The sequence below is a fragment of the Procambarus clarkii genome, chromosome 18 (assembly GCF_040958095.1).
Source record: "Procambarus clarkii isolate CNS0578487 chromosome 18, FALCON_Pclarkii_2.0, whole genome shotgun sequence".
Lineage (NCBI taxonomy): Eukaryota > Metazoa > Arthropoda > Malacostraca > Decapoda > Cambaridae > Procambarus > Procambarus clarkii.
The window spans coordinates 19013279-19031348 of NC_091167.1; the positions used below are offsets into that span (position 1 = coordinate 19013279).

The 18070-nt window shown below is 44.8% G+C and overlaps 1 protein-coding gene across 1 annotated transcript in view; it reads right to left on the reverse strand.

Annotated features, from left to right (window-relative positions):
• Positions 1-17042: 17042 nt before the first annotated feature.
• The window catches only part of LOC138365983 (uncharacterized PPE family protein PPE24-like), a 5295-nt gene continuing 4267 nt past the window's right edge, over positions 17043-18070 (reverse strand). The window contains exons 3-4 of the mRNA XM_069326698.1: positions 17984-18070; positions 17043-17860 (exon numbers count right to left, since the gene is read on the reverse strand). The exon at positions 17984-18070 is cut by the window's right edge and continues 730 nt beyond it. Coding sequence (XP_069182799.1) covers positions 17043-17860; positions 17984-18070 — 905 coding nt within the window. The remainder of the gene's footprint in view (positions 17861-17983) is intronic.

The following is an 18070-nucleotide window of genomic DNA, read 5'->3' on the forward strand; positions in this document are numbered from 1 at the left end:
CGACCTTTGTGAGACCAAAGCTGGAATATGCAGCGGTTGTATCGTGTCAATACAACACTAAGAAGCATATCAATAAACTGGAAAAGGTTGAAAAATATTCAACAAAATGGCTTCCGGAACTGAAAGACAAGAGCTACAAGGAGAGGTTAGAGAAAATAAAGATGCAAAAGCTAGATAGAAGAAAAATAGGAGATATGATCACTACATACAAAATAGCAACAGGAATCGACAAAATTGATGAAGAAGGATTCTTGAGATCTGAAACTAAGAACAAGAGGTCATGGATTTAAGTTCACTAAACAACTCTGCCAAATAAATATTACAAAATTCACTTTCGCAAACAGAGTGGTAGACGGTTGGAACAAGTTAGGGGAGAAGGTGGTGGAGGCCAAGACCGTCAGTAGTTTCAAAGCGTTATATGACAAAGAGTGCTGGGAAGACGGGACACCACGAGCGTAGCTCTCATCCTGTAACTACACTTAGGTAATTACACTTAGGTATCCACACACACACATTACGCAGACACAACACATCTCTCCAAATTTTCCATTAATCTAATCACAATATTAATTAATAATGTCACAAACATCCAAACAGATAGATAATCACAGGCGAGAGATAACGTACTAATCTAATAAGAAGCTTTGACTAATGTTTATCGTCTCCCAGAGTACAGATATTACACACAGCTGCCAGAGCCACGATGATGGGCCGCTGGAGGCCAAAACCCTCAATAGTTTTAACGTACCACACGACAAAGAGTGCTGGGAAGACGGGACACCACGAGATAATCCTGTAACATCTCATCCTGTAACTACACTGAGATAATTACAATGTAATTACAAATATAATGGGCAATAAACAGATTGAACGAGCTAGACGGGATAGTTGCTAACGTTTACAAATTAAAAAAGTAATATGACGGAAGCAAACTTGGATCAGGAGTCATTGCAATAGACCAAATGAAGGTTTAAGGTTTAGTGTTGGACTTAGACTCAGAGGCCCAGTGGTTCCCAATCTCTTTATGGCTTTATTTTCTTATATTCAAAAGATCCCCAAGGGTGTGAGACCCGCTGGTTGGGAACCAATCTTGAAGCCTATTTAGACCTACCAACCCCCCCTAGAAGGGTATTTAGGCCTATGAACCTTCGGAGGGTTGTAAATGTCTATCAACCTGAAGGGATACTAAGGCACCTATCAACCTCTCTAGGGCTATAAATGTCTATCAACCTCTGGAGGGATATTAAAGGCCACCAAAACCCCTTATACTGACCAATAAACAAGTATACTTTATCTCTGATACTAAACCCTCAATGTATATACACCAATTAAATAGATTATACCTCTGGAGTGTATATATATCAACTCTCAACAGTTAGGAAGGCCGGACCAAGAGCTATAGCTCCTTCCTGCAAACTCTCTTAGGGTAGAAAGAGAGAGAGAGAGAGAGAGAGAGAGAGAGAGAGAGAGAGAGAGAGAGAGAGAGAGAGAGAGAGAGAGAGAGAGAGAGAGAGAGAGAGAGAGAGAGAGACAGAGACAGAGACAGAGAGACAGAGAGAGACAACACAGATTGATTTGATTTGACGGTTGAGAGGCGGGACCAAAGAGCCAGAGCTCAACCCCCGCAAACACAACTAGGTGAGTACAGACTCATTGTCTCATATATTTTATTTAAATAAATATTATGTTTCTAAATAAAAAATCCCAATCAATTTTTGCCTGACATAAAAGTGCGCATCTGGCAACTACACGACCAAGGCATCTAACTCCAACTTTTAAAATATCTTTTTTTAAACTTCATAACAATTAAATTTTAGATTACTGTTATACATTTAATAATATATTATCTTTATAAGCTACCTCGAATATTATGTTACAGCAAAATGCGTAATCTTGGCAACAAGAACCATCGGGTTTAACGACCACAATCGGATTTTGCACGAATCAATACTTCCATAAATTGATTATTATCCAACTATTCGGGGAGGTGTTATCGCTTCTCACAACCCTCGCTCATCCAATTGTTATCGTGCCTCGCTCATCCGAATGTTATCGTGCCTCACTCATCTCAATGTTATCGTGCCTCGCTCATCCGAATGTTATCGTGCTTCACTCATTTCAATGTTATCGTGCCTCACTCATCGGAATGTTATCGTGCCTCACTCATCCGAATGTTATCGTACCTCGCTTATCCGAATGTTATCGTGCCTCACTCATCCGAATGTTATTGTGCCTCGCTCATCCGAATGTTGTCATACCTCACTCATCTCAATGTTATCGTGCCTCACTTATCTCAATATTATCGTGCCTCACTCTTCTCAATGTTATCGTGGCTCACTCATCCGATTGTTATCGTGCCTCACTCATCTCAATGTTATCGTGCCTCACTCATCTCAATGTTATCGTGCCTCACTCTTCTCAATGTTATCGTGGCTTACTCATCCGATTGTTATCGTGCCTCACTCATCCGAATGTTATCATGCCTCACTCATCCGTATATTATACGTTGCCTCACTTATACGAATATTACACTAAACTACACCAACCGACCTGTTTAATACAGCTGTAGCCTAAACTACACCAACCAACCTGTCTAATACAGCTGTAGCCTAAACTACACCAACCAACCTTTCTAATACAGCTGTAGCCTAAACTACACCAACCAACCTTTCTAATACAGCTGTAGCCTAAACTACACCAACCAACCTTTCTAATACAGCTGTAGCCTAAACTACACCAACCAACCTTTCTAATACAGCTGTAGCCTAAACTACACCAACCAACCTTTCTAATACAGCTGTAGCCTAAACTACACCAACCAACCTTTCTAATACAGCTGTAGCCTAAACTACACCAACAAACCTTTCTAATACAGCTGTAGCCTAAACTACACCAACAAACCTTTCTAATACAGCTGTAGCCTAAACTACACCAACCAACCTTTCTAATACAGCTGTAGCCTAAACTACACCAACCAACCTTTCTAATACAGCTGTAGCCTAAACTACACCAACCAACCTTTCTAATACAGCTGTAGCCTTAACTACACCAATTCCATACAATGAAACGCCGATTATTCCATCATAAAACGCAAAATCAAATTTCGCCAGTGAGCAAAATACATAAATTTCATTGCGGGGAAAAAAACAAGAGATGAACGATAATTCGTGTAAGTTTTCAAGCCGATTAAAATATTTAGACGTGATTCAAGTCTATCATTTATGCGGATATCCACATGATATCCACACTCGGATGACCAACAATAATGATGACATTTAAAGGGCAGTCGTTTGTGAAGGTTCCGGAGGGGTGGTTACTGTGATTGACGTATGGTGATTAGTGAGGGGGGGAGGGAGAGAGAGAGAGAGAGAGAGAGAGAGAGAGAGAGAGAGAGAGAGAGAGAGAGACTGAGAGAGAGAGAGAGAGAGAGAGAGAGAGAGAGAGAGAGAGAGAGAGAGAGAGAGAGAGAGAGAGAGAGAGAGAGAGAGAGAGAGAGAGAGAAAGAGACAGAGACAGAGACAGATAGACAGAGACTGAGACTGAGAGAGAGAGACTGAGACTGAGAGAAACAGGTTGTAATTATTTACCCAGGTCTTCTTGTACCCCCCCCCCCTTCCCCCACACCGTGTACGACCAGTCCTGCAAGGATTTGTCTCCCTCCCGGATGTCCGGTGTAGCGGGGCTTTAAATGTCCCCTGTATAACGGATATTACATTGTTGAGGGGAAGGGACGAGGGGAAGGGGGAGGGGGGGAGGACGAGGGTAGAGGGGAGGGGGGGAGGACGAGGGTAGAGGGGAGGAGGGGGAGGACGAGGGTAGAGGGGAGGAGGGGGAGGACGAGGGTAGAGGGGAGGGGGGGAGGACGAGGGTAGAGGGGAGGAGGGGGAGGACGAGGGTAGAGGGGAGGACGAGGGTAGAGGGGGGAGGACGAGGGTAGAGGGGAGGGGGGGAGGACGAGGGTAGAGGGGAGGAGGGGGAGGACGAGGGTAGAGGGGAGGAGGGGGAGGACGAGGGTAGAGGGGAGGGGGGGGAGGACGAGGGTAGAGGGGAGGAGGGGGAGGACGAGGGTAGAGGGGAGGACGAGGGTAGAGGGGGGGAGGACGAGGGTAGAGGGGAGGGGGGGAGGACGAGGGTAGAGGGGAGGAGGGGGAGGACGAGGGTAGAGGGGAGGAGGGGGAGGACGAGGGTAGAGGGGAGGAGGGGGGAGGGGGGGAGGACGAGGGTAGAGGGGAGGAGGGGGAGGACGAGGGGAGGGGAAACCAAGGCATAGGGGGAAAAGGGTGGGGAAGAGACCATATATATGTATATATATATATATATATATATATATATATATATATATATATATATATATATATATATATATATATATATATATATGGGTGGGATGTGAGGTAGGGGGAGACAGACTGTCCCGGGCACCGCCGGGTACCTCTCCTGATTTTAAACACACACACACACACACACACACACACACACACACACACACACACACACACACACACACACACACACACACACACACACACACACTACCAAAGAGCCAAAGCTCAACCCCCGCTAGCACAACTAAGTGAGTACAACTAGATGAGTACACACACACACAAACCCACGCGCGCGCACACACACTGATTGGGTAGTGATATGCTACGAGACCAAACTTAATGCAAGATAAGAGCTGGAAGCACTAGAGGAGACATGGCCACAAGATACTAGATATCACTGACAGTGCACGCGAGGGCAGCCCACTCTAATGGAAATCAGAAACACGGAGGAGCTAGACGGATGGAGAAGGACGTATTAGTGCTAGGATAGTTAGCAAGTGATATGCATCATAAGGTGATTCACTGGAGGCTATACGGTGTAGAACGGTGAAGAACGGTGTGTTTACTACTGTGTAGACAGAACACCAACTGGGGCTCAGGAGCTGGAGCTCAATTCTGACAGCACCTGAGCACAACCATACGCATATTCTTAATCTACAAAACAATGGCTGAAGCCTAACAAAGTCATTTATAAACATCCGTAAGTATATATGGCAAGAAAACGTATTTACAAATTAATATAAATTAAAACAAAACAGTGCTTTGAGGACTTTATAAAACAAGCATAATATGTCCCCATAACCCTAGAAGCACTTCCCCCCATTAGTGGTCTGATCTGACATTTAAATTACCATGACAAAGGAAGAGAAAACTTGCCCGAATTTCATTTAGTATTTATGGCTGGAATTGTGTGTGTCTGAGTGTGTGTATTCACCTATTTGTACCTACAGGATCGAGCTGTTAGCTTATGAAAGCTTATCTTAGCTTCCCGACTCCAGACCTATTTTATGTGTTAACTGGTTGTTAATTGCTGACCTCGAATTGTTGATGTTAATTGCTGACCTCGAATTGTTGATGTTAATTGCTGGCCTCGAATTGTTGATGTTAATTGCTGGCCTCGAATTGTTGATGTTAATTGCTGGCCTCGAATTGTTGATGTTAATTGCTGGCCTCGAATTGTTGATGTGTAGTGCCTCGCTGATGCCCAGTCTTCTATTGTCGTTATACCTGTCAATTATTTCAGTTTTGCTTGTCAAGAAGTCTCTGGTAATGGTCTGGTTATGGGAGGAGATTATATGCTCCTTGATGGAGCCCTGTTGCTTGTGCATTGTTAATCGCCTAGAGAGAGACGTTGTTGTCTTGCCTATATACTGAGATCTTTGGGGCTGACAGTCCCCAAGTGGGCATTGTGAACACCAAGCAGAACGGCTTAAGAGAGACCAACGTCGTCTATGCCTTCACATGCCCACTTGGGGACTGTCAGCCTCAAAGATCTCAGTATATAGGCAAGACAACAACGTCTCTCTCTAGGCGATTAACAATGCACAAACAACGAGGCTCATCCACATATATATATATTTTTCCCCCAAAAAATCTTATGAAATGATGAAGCTTTTCATTACATTTTATATAATTTCATTTTTTTTTAAATTTTGAAATAAACATTTCTACGTTAAAAGTAACGTAGAAATATGACCAAACTTAACCTAACCTAACTTAACATAACTAAGACAGTAATTCATGTTCGTAATATAATAATATTATTTCAAATAAACCATTTATAAACTTTTGAAAATAACGAAAACCACTCTGCCTATTAGGTAAATCGGGCCTTGCATACTAGGCCGAGTAGTGTGTGTTCTGTCCATTAGGTATGATATATATATATATATATATATATATATATATATATATATATATATATATATATATATATATATATATATATATGTATATATATACACTGGATGCCTGTCCACGAAACAAATTATATTATGAATCAAAGTGAGTTCTTGAGATTTACCTCAGTTACCCTTCATATAACATTACTCGGCCCCATAAATGTGGATGTACTTATGTTAATTTAATAAATAAATAAACCAAGTTCATGATTAATGGGCATATTAGGTCAGTGCCAATGATTTTAATATTTAATATATGACGAAACTTAAAGAGTCAGGAAGAAACACGGAGAAAAAATTAATTAACATGAGAAATTATTAAGCAAAGGGAGAAGATTCCAGAGGAAAGCCAAATAAATAAGAGAGACCAACCGGATAAACTGTCTATGGTTCCTCTCCAGCTTGCACTCTTGTCTCCCCTTTTGCCCCATCACATTGTCGGGCACGTGGGCGAGGCACAGACAAAAACAGACATAGAAGCAGACAAGAGACACGCTGTTAAGTGCCTCACAATGACCCCGGCTCTCAAGTGTAAACAAACCGCACAACCCCCCAAGTAGAAACAGCTGACCCTCCGCCTCGAAAAACTAGTTCCCGCCCCAGGGGGGGACTTGTGCAATTCCTTAAATAACAACCTTAAATTACCCTACGTGGATAAAGGGAGAGCAAATATTACTGGAGAATTTTGTAAATGGGGGATAAAGGAGGGGATTATAAGGTGGGCAGCGGCCGTATGTTGAACTATTGTTGTCGCCTGACAGATCATTCTTTTATCATTGTCGGTGTGTTTGGAGATGTGGGCCACTGACAATGGTATGGGAGGGGCGGCTGTGGGCGGCGGCGGGAGGTGGGCGGCGGCGGTTGGTGGGTGGTAATAAGTGGGCGGCTGACAGCACCAATTGATGGACGGGAGATGGCGTCCTGCGGGCGGGAGATTATACAGCTGTAGCCTAACCTACACCAGCCCACCTTTCTTATACAGCTGTAGCCTTAACTACACCAGCCCACCTTTCTTATACAGCTGTAGCCTTAACTACACCAGCCAACATTTCTAATATAGCTGTAGCCTAAACTACACCAACCAACCTTTCTTATACAGCTGTAGCCTAAACTACACCAGCCAACCTTTCTTATACAGCTGTAGCCTAAACTACACCAGCCAACCTTTCTTATACAGCTGTAGCCTAAACTACACCAGCCAACCTTTCTTATACAGCTGTAGCCTAAACTACACCAACCAACCTTTCTAATACAGCTGTAGCCTAACCTACACTGTGGCCTAAGTCAATGAGCACCCGTCAATTAGGCAACTGTTGTGGGTTGCATCCTGTCCCGCCCAAGGATAAAAAACCGGGATCCTCGATTGTAAGTGTAGAACGAAGCCTACTAAGCCACGCTCGACCTACCTCCATTTATGAGTTGGGTCTAAGACGGGAGCAAATTTCCGCCACCCGCCCTCATCCCTACTCTAAGTATACCTAACCCAACCCATTCTAACACAACCTATTCTAACCCAATCTAACCTAACCAGTCTAATGCAGCCCAATCTAACCCGTCCTAGCCCAACTTGGCCCAGTTCAACTCAGTCCAACCCAACTTCAACCTAACTAAACCAATCCTAACCCAACTCAATCTAACTCAAACAAACATAGCTTAACCCAACCCAACCCAATCTTAACCCATGTATGTATGTATGTATGTATGTATGTATGTATGTATGTATGTATGTATGTATGTATGTATGTATGTATGTATGTATGTATGTATGTATGCATGCATGTATGCACGCAAAAGATACAATACAAAACAGCCTCATATACACATTAGGCTACCCAAAATAAAATACGCTAAAACTTTTTAGTGGATAACTCTGCTGTGCCGGTAAATCCCCCGGATCTATCAACACGTCCTAAATCCACTTGAGTCAATAATCCGCCACACGACGCCACTCTCAGCTCTGACGAATACGGAAATAATTAAGAGCTTTGAGGGATTTATGAGGTTATGGGGGGAGGATAGGGATTGGCCGCTCTCGTCCCCTATCCCTACACAGTCCCTGGTCTATATTTGTTTTCAGGGGACGACAATTAATTACTAATACAGAACTGTGAGAGTAAGTGGTTACCTTGTGTTGGTTTCGGGGCTTAGCGTCCCCGCGGCCCGGTCGTCGACCAGGCTTCCTGGTTGCTGGGCTGGCCAACCAAGCTGTTGGACGCGGCTGCTCGCAGCCTGGTTGATCAGGTATCCTTTGGAGGTGTTTATCAAGTTCTCTCTTGAACACTGTTAGGGGTCGGCCAGTTATGTCCCTTATGTGTAGTGGAAGTGTGTGTTGAACAGTCTCGGGCCTCTGATGTTCATAGTTCTCTCTCAGAGTACCTGTTGCACCTCTGCTCTTCAACGGGGGTATTCTGCACATCCTGCCATGTCTTCTCGTTTCATGTGATGTTATATCTGTGTGCAGGTTTGGGACCAGCCCCTCTACTATGTTCCACGTGTAAATTATTATTTATCTCTCCCGCCTGCGCTCAAGGGAGTACAGATTTAGGCTCTTTAGTCGGTCCCAGTAATTTAGATGTTTTACTGAGTGGATTCTAGCAGTAAAGAATCTCTGCACGCTCTTCAGGTCAGCAATTTCTCCAGCTTTGAAAGGGGCTGTCATTGTGCAGCAGTACTCCACTCTAGAGAGCACTAGCGTCTTGAAAAGTATCATCATCGGTATAGCATCTCTAGTGTGAAAAGTTCTTGTTATCCAACCTGTCATTTTTCTTGCAGTTGTGACGGCTACTTTATTGTGTTCTTTAAAGGTAAGACCTTCCGACATGAGTACACCCAGATCCTAGAGACACTTGAAGATATTACACGACCACAAGACCACATTCACCCTAGACATCTACCACCACCTATACGGGGCTACTCATGCCCGTGCCGCCTCCTGTGGTGGCTTAATCTTCATCAATTAATCATCAGTGAGTGAGTTTAGGTTGTATTAAGCTTGTGAGGTTAGTGTGTGTGTGTGTGGGGGCGGGTGGGCGTGGCTCAGTATTGTTACAATAACGTATTTAATTTCGGAAGTTTCCCTTCTCTGGCAATTGGCAATTCAATATATATATATATATATATTAGTATACCAGCTTCCAGTCCAAGACTAATTATTATTATTACCGGTAGTCCACACAATACGGAATAAAATACCATTATTATACATGTATTAACAGCCTAACTGGGCCCGTCCACACATCGTTAATGGGTGTTACATTATACACAGCGAACAATATATGGCAGTGTGCTCCCTTAGTAAATAATTTATCGGACTAAATAATTTATCTCAGGAAATCCACCCCATTTCCAGCAATGTAAATAAGTAATCTGTAGGCCTATAATCGTTCAGTTCGATTTGAACCGATTCCACTTAGGTTTGGATATATTTCCATATATATTTGGGCAGATTTCAGTTAGACATGGACAAACTTCACTTAGATTCACAAGAATTTCAATTTGATTTGGGGAAATATATATAAAAATTGGACAAATTTCGGTTAATTTGGGGAAAAAAATAAAGCAGATGACAAATTTTAGCTCGATGGAATGATTTATGTTATTCGGACAAATTTCCGTTAGAGTTGGACAAATTTCCGTTAGAGTTGGACATATTTCCGTTAGAGTTGGACATATTTCCGTTAGAGTTGGACATATTTCCGTTAGAGTTGGACATATTTCCGTTAGAGTTGGACATATTTCCGTTAGAGTTGGACATATTTCCGTTAGAGTTGGACATATTTCCGTTAGATTTGGACATATTTCCGTTAGATTTGGACATATTTCCGTTAGATTTGGACATATTTCCGTTAGATTTGGACATATTTCCGTTAGAGTTGGACATATTTCCGTTAGAGTTGGACATATTTCCGTTAGAGTTGGACAAATTTCCGTAAGATTTGGACATATTTCCGTTAGATTTGGACATATTTCCGTTAGATTTGGACATATTTCCGTTAGATTTGGACATATTTCCGTTAGAGTTGGACATATTTCCGTTAGAGTTGGACATATTTCCGTAAGATTTGAACATATTTCCGTTAGAGTTGGACATATTTCCGTTAGAGTTGGACATATTTCCGTTAGATTTGGACAAATTTCCGTTAGAGTTGGACATATTTCTGTTAGAGTTGGACATATTTCCGTTAGAGTTGGACATATTTCCGTTAGATTTGGACATATTTCCGTTAGAGTTGGACATATTTCCGTAAGATTTGGACATATTTCCGTAAGATTTGGACATATTTCCGTTAGAGTTGGACAAATTTCCGTTAGAGTTGGACAAATTTCCGTTAGAGTTGGACAAATTTCCGTTAGAGTTGGACAAATTTCCGTTAGAGTTGAACAAATTTCCGTTAGAGTCGAACATATTTCCGTTAGATTTGGACATATTTCGCGAATGAATGAACAGATAAATAAAGTGAATGGTGAATAAATGCCCCACAACATTTAAGGGGTTTAAAGTTCTGTGATAATATGAAATACTTGTTAACTGAGAATCATACCACTAAATGTAATGTAATATTGCCTTGTAAAATTTATGTATTGTATTTTATTTAGATTTATATTGTATTTTATTAAATAAAGATAAAAAAATGCCACGTGAAGAAACAAGGGAGTGGAAACAGGCCCATGAGGAATACAAGATATCAAGAATCATCACCACCTAATGGGCCCGGGTTTCATTCCCGCGCAGTGCGAGACTTTTAGGCATGTTTCCTTTCGTCTGATGCCTCTATTCACCTGGCAGTAAATAGATATCCGGGAGGTATAGTCAACTGTTGTGTGTGTTGCATCCAGGGAAATGGTCACCTGATGCCCCTGTTCACCTAGCGGTTTATTAACTCAAGGATTAAGAAACACGTTTGGAAACAACAACAATAAAACAGAGAAGAGGTTTTGAAACTAGATCAACTACCTAAGAAACTCTTAAGAAGTGACAAGAGGCTAGTTTGGGTTAGTTAGGTTAGACTGGGTAAGGTTAGGCTAAATTAGGTTAGGTTAGGTTAGATTGTGTAAGGTCAGGTTAAGTTAGGTTGGGTAATGTTGGGTTAGATTAGGTTAGGTTGTGTAAGATTAGGTCAAGTTAGGTTAGGTAATATTGGATTAGGTTAGGGTAGATTGTGTAAGGTTAGGTTAAGTTAAATTAGGTAATGTTGGGTTAGATTAGGTTAGGTTGTGTAAGATTAGGTCAAGTTAGGTTAGGTAATATTGGATTAGGTTAGGTTAGATTGTGTAAGGTTAGGTTAAATTAGGTTAGGCTTTGTAACGTAATACAGGTTTTAAAATCCGTTAGTGAACCGTGTTGTGCATTATGCAACTTGATAGTGGCAGTCGGATACGAGGCGGCGAGAAAGACACAATTTCATTTGCAGACGACAAGGTGTATGGGACACATAACAAAGAAATGAATAATACAAGAAATTGATAATGATGTCACCTGAGTGCCACACACAACTAGCCTTTGAGAGAGTGATCATTCATCTTAATTTAACATACACTAGGCTGTGTTGGCGCCTGTGAGTGGAGGATCCGTGGAGGCTGAATGCCCAGTTGTAAACCGGTTCTCTGAGTGGACACATTTACAGCAACCGGAGGTGAACCCTCCCAACAAAGGGTTAGTAATGGAGAGGGAAGAGAGTCAGAAATCCAATATACACTAATATGAAACCAGTTCAAGATATAGCTAGGCTTGGACATCAGCGGAACCTTAAACCGGAAATGATTATGTATGTATATATATATATATATATACACATACACCCACGAAGCAGGATGCCCCCTCTCAGTGTATACATCTATACAGACTATGTAAACCCCAGTGAACACGCGACCAGCACTTCTGAACACAGACACAGCTAATGAACTAGTAGTTCGCGGTACTGGCTTGGTAACCTACACATTAAAAGAGACCCTTCACTCTGGCGCCATAGGAAAGAAGAATCATTGAGACAAGATTCCAAAGAGGTATAGATAAAAATGACGAAAATAGATTATCCCGTGCAAAAATAACGATAGATCAGGCGGGATCTCAAAATACTGGGAAAAAGGGAGAGAGAGAGAGAGAGAGAGAGAGAGAGAGAGAGAGAGAGAGAGAGAGAGAGAGAGAGAGAGAGAGAGAGAGAGAGAGAGAGAGAGAGAGAGAGAGAGAGACAGAGAAAGAGAGTGAGAGAGAGAGAGAGAGAAGGGGAGAGGATGGCGCGAAAGAGAGTACAAGAAGGCGGTGTTATATTACACAGGACCGCAACAAATTACAAAAAAGGGACCACGGAATCATAAACTCCATTGTACTGATGTCACGCCGGTAACATTATACGGGCCGGCGCACGCGCGCGCCCGCCCCTCCTGGCCGGCCGGCGGGGGGGAGGGGGGGAAGGGTCGCAGAAAGGGACATGAACGGAATAGAAACTTGGGGAAGTAAGGGAAGGGAAGAATGGGAAAGGAGGGTCTGGGAAATCAAGTCTTGCACAGTCGAGCTTCGATTCATAAGCCAGCCCGTCCTCCTAAGGTTCCCCAGCGTCAAGAAACTGTCGTACTAACACGTCCTGATCCTAACCTGCCAGAGGACCCAAAACAGAAAACGGGACAGTATGTCAATATCGCGAGCCGCTGCCATTTTCTAGAACGACAATTTTTAGCCTTAGGAGGAGTATACGTCAAAATGCGACGTTCTATTAGGCGGATTGCGACGTCCTATTAAGAGGATTGCGCCGTCCTATTAATAGGATTGCGACGTCCTATTAAGAGGATTGTGACATTCTATTAGGATTTCATCATTTTTATATCCCTTGCTAGATTTTCTTCTGAAAATATTAATAGAATTTTCCACTACATTCTATTCTAATCTATTGCATTGGTTGACAACACGTATTGAACGACATGCAGTTGCTAATATGTGGGATAATTTATCAAGGATTAGTACAGAATCAAACTCACAGGGGACTTAAAGAATAGGTTGAATGAGTACATGAGTGGGACGCCTGGATGTATATGGGATCAGCATCATATGGACCAGTAGGCTTTATACAAGGTTACTGTGTTTATAAATTGTTACTGAGACATCTTCTTCAGACATCTTTAAATTGTCCAGACTCATCTATGTCTTTAGTCTCCATTTGTGTGTGTGTGTGAGAGAGAGAGAGAGAGAGAGAGAGAGAGAGAGAGAGAGAGAGAGAGAGAGAGAGAGAGAGAGAGAGAGAGAGAGAGAGAGAGAGAGAGAGAGAGAGAGAGAGACAGAGAGAGACAGAGAGAGAGAGAGAGAGAGAGAGAGAGAGAGAGAGAGAGAGAGAGAGAGAGAGAGAGAGAGAGAGAGAGAGAGAGAGAGAGAGAGAGAGAGAGAGAGAGACAGAGAGAGACAGAGAGAGAGAGAGAGAGAGAGAGAGAGAGAGAGAGAGAGAGAGAGAGAGAGAGAGAGAGAGAGAGAGAGAGAGAGAGAGAGAGAGAGAGAGAGAGAAAGAGAGAGAGAGAGAGAGAGAGAGAGAGAGAGAGAGAGAGAGAGAGAGAGAGAGAGAGAGAGAGAGAGAGTGAGAGAGAGAGAGAGAGACAGAGAGACAGACAGACAGACAGAGAGAGCCACGCACAAGGAGGGAAAAAGAGATCAACACAAGCACACTCCCCCCCCCCCCTCCTCCCCCCAACACATGTCAGACATCAATACAGGGCGACGTAATGACCCGTTAAACTAATAAAAAATAATAATTCCCCCACCTGCACCCGGTTGATGATAGGAGGGGGCAGACGCAGGGAGAGGGGGGGGCAGACGCAGGGAGAGGGGGGGCAGGGGGGTTAAAGGACAGGCAAGGGACGGGGAAGAACTGTCATATGGACGGAAAGGGAAGAATCCTAATGATTATGTTACCTATTGTGAGTGTCTGGTCGCTCTGATTGCTCTGTCTGTCTGTCTGTCCGTCTGTCGCTCCGTGTGCTAAATTTAAATTAATTTGTCTTCGGAGGGCGAGTTTATTTGGGCAGCGCCACTCATCCTGTGAGTGGACACACCGCCATAGTGACAGTATTGGGCAGCGCCACTCATCCTGTGAGTGGACACACCGCCATAGTGACAGTATTGGGCAGCGTCACTCATCCTGTGAGTGAACACACTGCCATAGTGACAGTATTGACCAGCGCCACTCATCCTGTGAGTGGACACACCGCCATAGTGACAGTATTGGGCAGCGCCACTCATCCTGTGAGTGGACACACCACCATAGTGACAGTATTGGGCAGCGTCACTCATCCTGTGAGTGGACACACCGCCATAGTGACAGTATTGGGCAGCGCCACTCATCCTGTGAGTGGACACACCGCCATAGTGACAGTATTGGGCAGCGTCACTCATCCTGTGAGTGAACACACCGCCATAGTGACAGTATTGGGCAGCGTCACTCATCCTGTGAGTGAACACACTGCCATAGTGACAGTATTGACCAGCGCCACTCATCCTGTGAGTGGACACACCGCCATAGTGACAGTATTGGGCAGCGTCACTCATCCTGTGAGTGGACACACCGCCATAGTGACAGTATTGGGCAGCGCCACTCATCCTGTGAGTGGACACACCACCATAGTGACAGTATTGGGCAGCGCCACTCATCCTGTGAGTGGACACACCGCCATAGTGACAGTATTGGGCAGCGCCACTCATCCTGTGAGTGGACACACCGCCATAGTGACAGTATTGGGCAGCGCCACTCATCCTGTGAGTGGACACACCGCCATAGTGACAGTATTGGGCAGCGCCACTCATCCTGTGAGTGGACACACCGCCATAGTAACAGTATTGGGCAGCGCCACTCATCCTGTGAGTGGACACACCGCCATAGTGACAGTATTGAGCAGCGCGACTCATCCTGTGAGTGGACACCGCCATAGTGACAGTATTGAGCAGCGCCACTCATCCTGTGAGTGGACACACCGCCATAGTGACAGTATTGAACAGCGTCACTCATCCTCTGAGTGAACGCCCCCTCCCCCATCCCCAACTCTGCTATTTGCGTATACCCGCTATTTCGTATGTAATCGTCACCCTACTTGACAAATACAAATAAATAAATAAAATAAACTTTTTACAACCCCACATACACACAGCCAAATACATACCGCTGAAGTATTATATATATAAGAATTTGATGACAGTATATTAAAGAATATAAATTCTTTAATACACTGTTATCAAATTCTTACCCTTTAAAATCGCGCCTGAAATTTAGAGAGTCCGACTGCGGACTTGGAGAGTAAATTGTCAAAATGTCGCTCCGGGCATCAATGGCGTCTCACCTTCCTCCCTCCCGCTTTTAAATATGTCTGGGCCACACATGCCGTTATTATGGGCGTGAGAACTGCTTTGTTGGGCCTCTCGTGGCGAGTTTTTACCAAGTAATGCATTCGTCTCGAGGCCGCCGGGGGGCTTTGTGCCCTCGAGTGATTTGTGGCGACGCTCAGTACTATGGTGGTAACAGGCGCGGCGGCCCCAGCTGTTGGGCCGTGGTGGGGGGCGCTCACCCCCCCTACCTCACACACTGCACTTAAAAAACACTTAGAATGCACTTATGCTACGCTTAAGCTCTTGATTTGAAGCATATGATGCACTTATACTTTAATCCAGTTCTTCAGGTGGTATTGGTTCGTCATTCTTGCTCTGACTTACTTTACTGCAGTTTGGCTTCAAATATATACAATTTGAATTTGAATATATGTCATTACACTTGCAACTAAAGCGTAGTTATGTGCACTATTGCAGTGTTCGTGCAGACACTCGTATAATGCACTACACGCAACACTGCGGCACTAATGCTGCACACACACACACACACACACACACACACACACACACACACACACACACACACACACACACACACACACACACACACACACGCTGCTGATGACTTATGTTGTGTTTATCAGGAATTGTTGCGGGTAAGCTGCCACTTATTGCTTACTGACGTCTCTCTTGTTCTTTGACTTATATACTGTGAGGGGAGAGACTGTGAGGGGTAGAGACTGTGAGGGGTAGAGACTGTGAGGGGAGAGACTGTGAGGGTAGAGACTGTGAGGGGAGAGACTGTGAGGGGAGAGACTGTGAGGGGTAGAGACTGTGAGGGGTAGAGACTGTGAGGGGTAGAGACTGTGAGGGTAGAGACTGTGAGGGTAGAGACTGTGAGGGTAGAGACTGTGAGGGGTAGAGACTGTGAGGGTAGAGACTGTGAGGGGAGAGACTGTGAGGGGTAGAGACTGTGAGGGTAGAGACTGTGAGGGGTAGAGACTGTGAGGGTAGAGACTGTGAGGGTAGAGACTGTGAGGGGTGGAGACTGTGAGGGGTAGAGACTGTGAGGGGTAGAGACTGTGAGGGTAGAGACTGTGAGGGGTAGAGACTGTGAGGGGAGAAACTGTGTGGGTAGAGACTGTGAGGGTAGAGACTATGAGGGTAGAGACTGTGAGGGTAGAGACTGTGAGGGTAGAGACTGTGAGGGTAGAGACTGTGAGGGGAGAGACTGTGAAAGGAGAAACTGTGTGGGTAGAGACTGTGAGGGCAGAGACTGTGAGGGTAGAGACTGTGAGGGGAGAGACTGTGAGGGGAGAAACTGTGTGGGTAGAGACTGTGAGGGGTAGAGACTGTGAGGGTAGAGACTGTGAGGGTAGAGACTGTGAGGGGTAGAGACTGTGAGGGTAGAGACTGTGAGGGTAGAGACTGAGGGTAGAGACTGTGAGGGTAGAGACTGTGAGGGGTAGAGACTGTGAGGGGTAGAGACTGTGAGGGTAGAGACTGTGAGGGTAGAGACTATGAGGGTAGAGACTGTGAGGGTAGAGATTGTGAGGGTAGAGACTGTGAGGGTAGAGACTGTGAGGGGTAGAGACTGTGAGGGTAGAGACTGTGAGGGTAGATACTGTGAGGGGAGAGACTGTGAGGGGAGAGACTGTGAGGGGAGAAACTGTGTGGGTAGAGACTGTGAGGGTAGAGACTATGAGGGTAGAGACTGTGAGGGTAGAGACTATGAGGGTAGAGACTGTGAGGGTAGAGACTGTGAGGGGTAGAGACTGTGAGGGTAGAGACTGTGAGGGGTAGACTGTGAGGGTAGAGACTGTGAGGGTAGAGACTGTGAGGGTAGAGACTGTGAGGGTAGAGACTGTGAGGGGTAGAGACTGTGAGGGTAGAGACTGTGAGGGGTAGAGACTGTGAGGGTAGAGACTGTGAGGGGTAGAGACTGTGAGGGTAGAGACTGTGAGGGGTAGAGACTGTGAGGGTAGAGACTGTGAGGGGTAGAGACTGTGAGGGGTAGAGACTGTGAGGGGTAGAGACTGTGAGGGTAGAGACTGTGAGGGGAGAGACTGTGAGGGGAGAAACTGTGTGGGTAGAGACTGTGAGGGTAGAGACTATGAGGGTAGAGACTGTGAGGGTAGAGACTGTGAGGGTAGAGACGTTGAGGGTAGAGACTGTGAGGGTAGAGACTGTGAGGGTAGAGACTATGAGGGTAGAGACTGTGAGGGTAGAGACTGTGAGGGTAGAGACTGTGAGGGTAGAGACGTTGAGGGTAGAGACTGTGAGGGTGGAGACTGTGAGGGTAGAGACTGTGAGGGTAGAGGCTGTGAGGGTAGAGACTGTGAGGGTAAAGACTGTGAGGGTAGAGACTGTGAGGGTAGAGACTGTGAGGGTAGAGACTGTGAGGGTAGAGACTGTGAGGGTAGAGACTGTGAGGGGTAGAGACTGTGAGGGGTGGAGACTGTGAGGGGTGGAGACTGTGAGGGGTGGAGACTGTGAGGGTGGAGACTGTGAGGGTAGAGACTGTGAGGGTAGAGACTGTGAGGGTA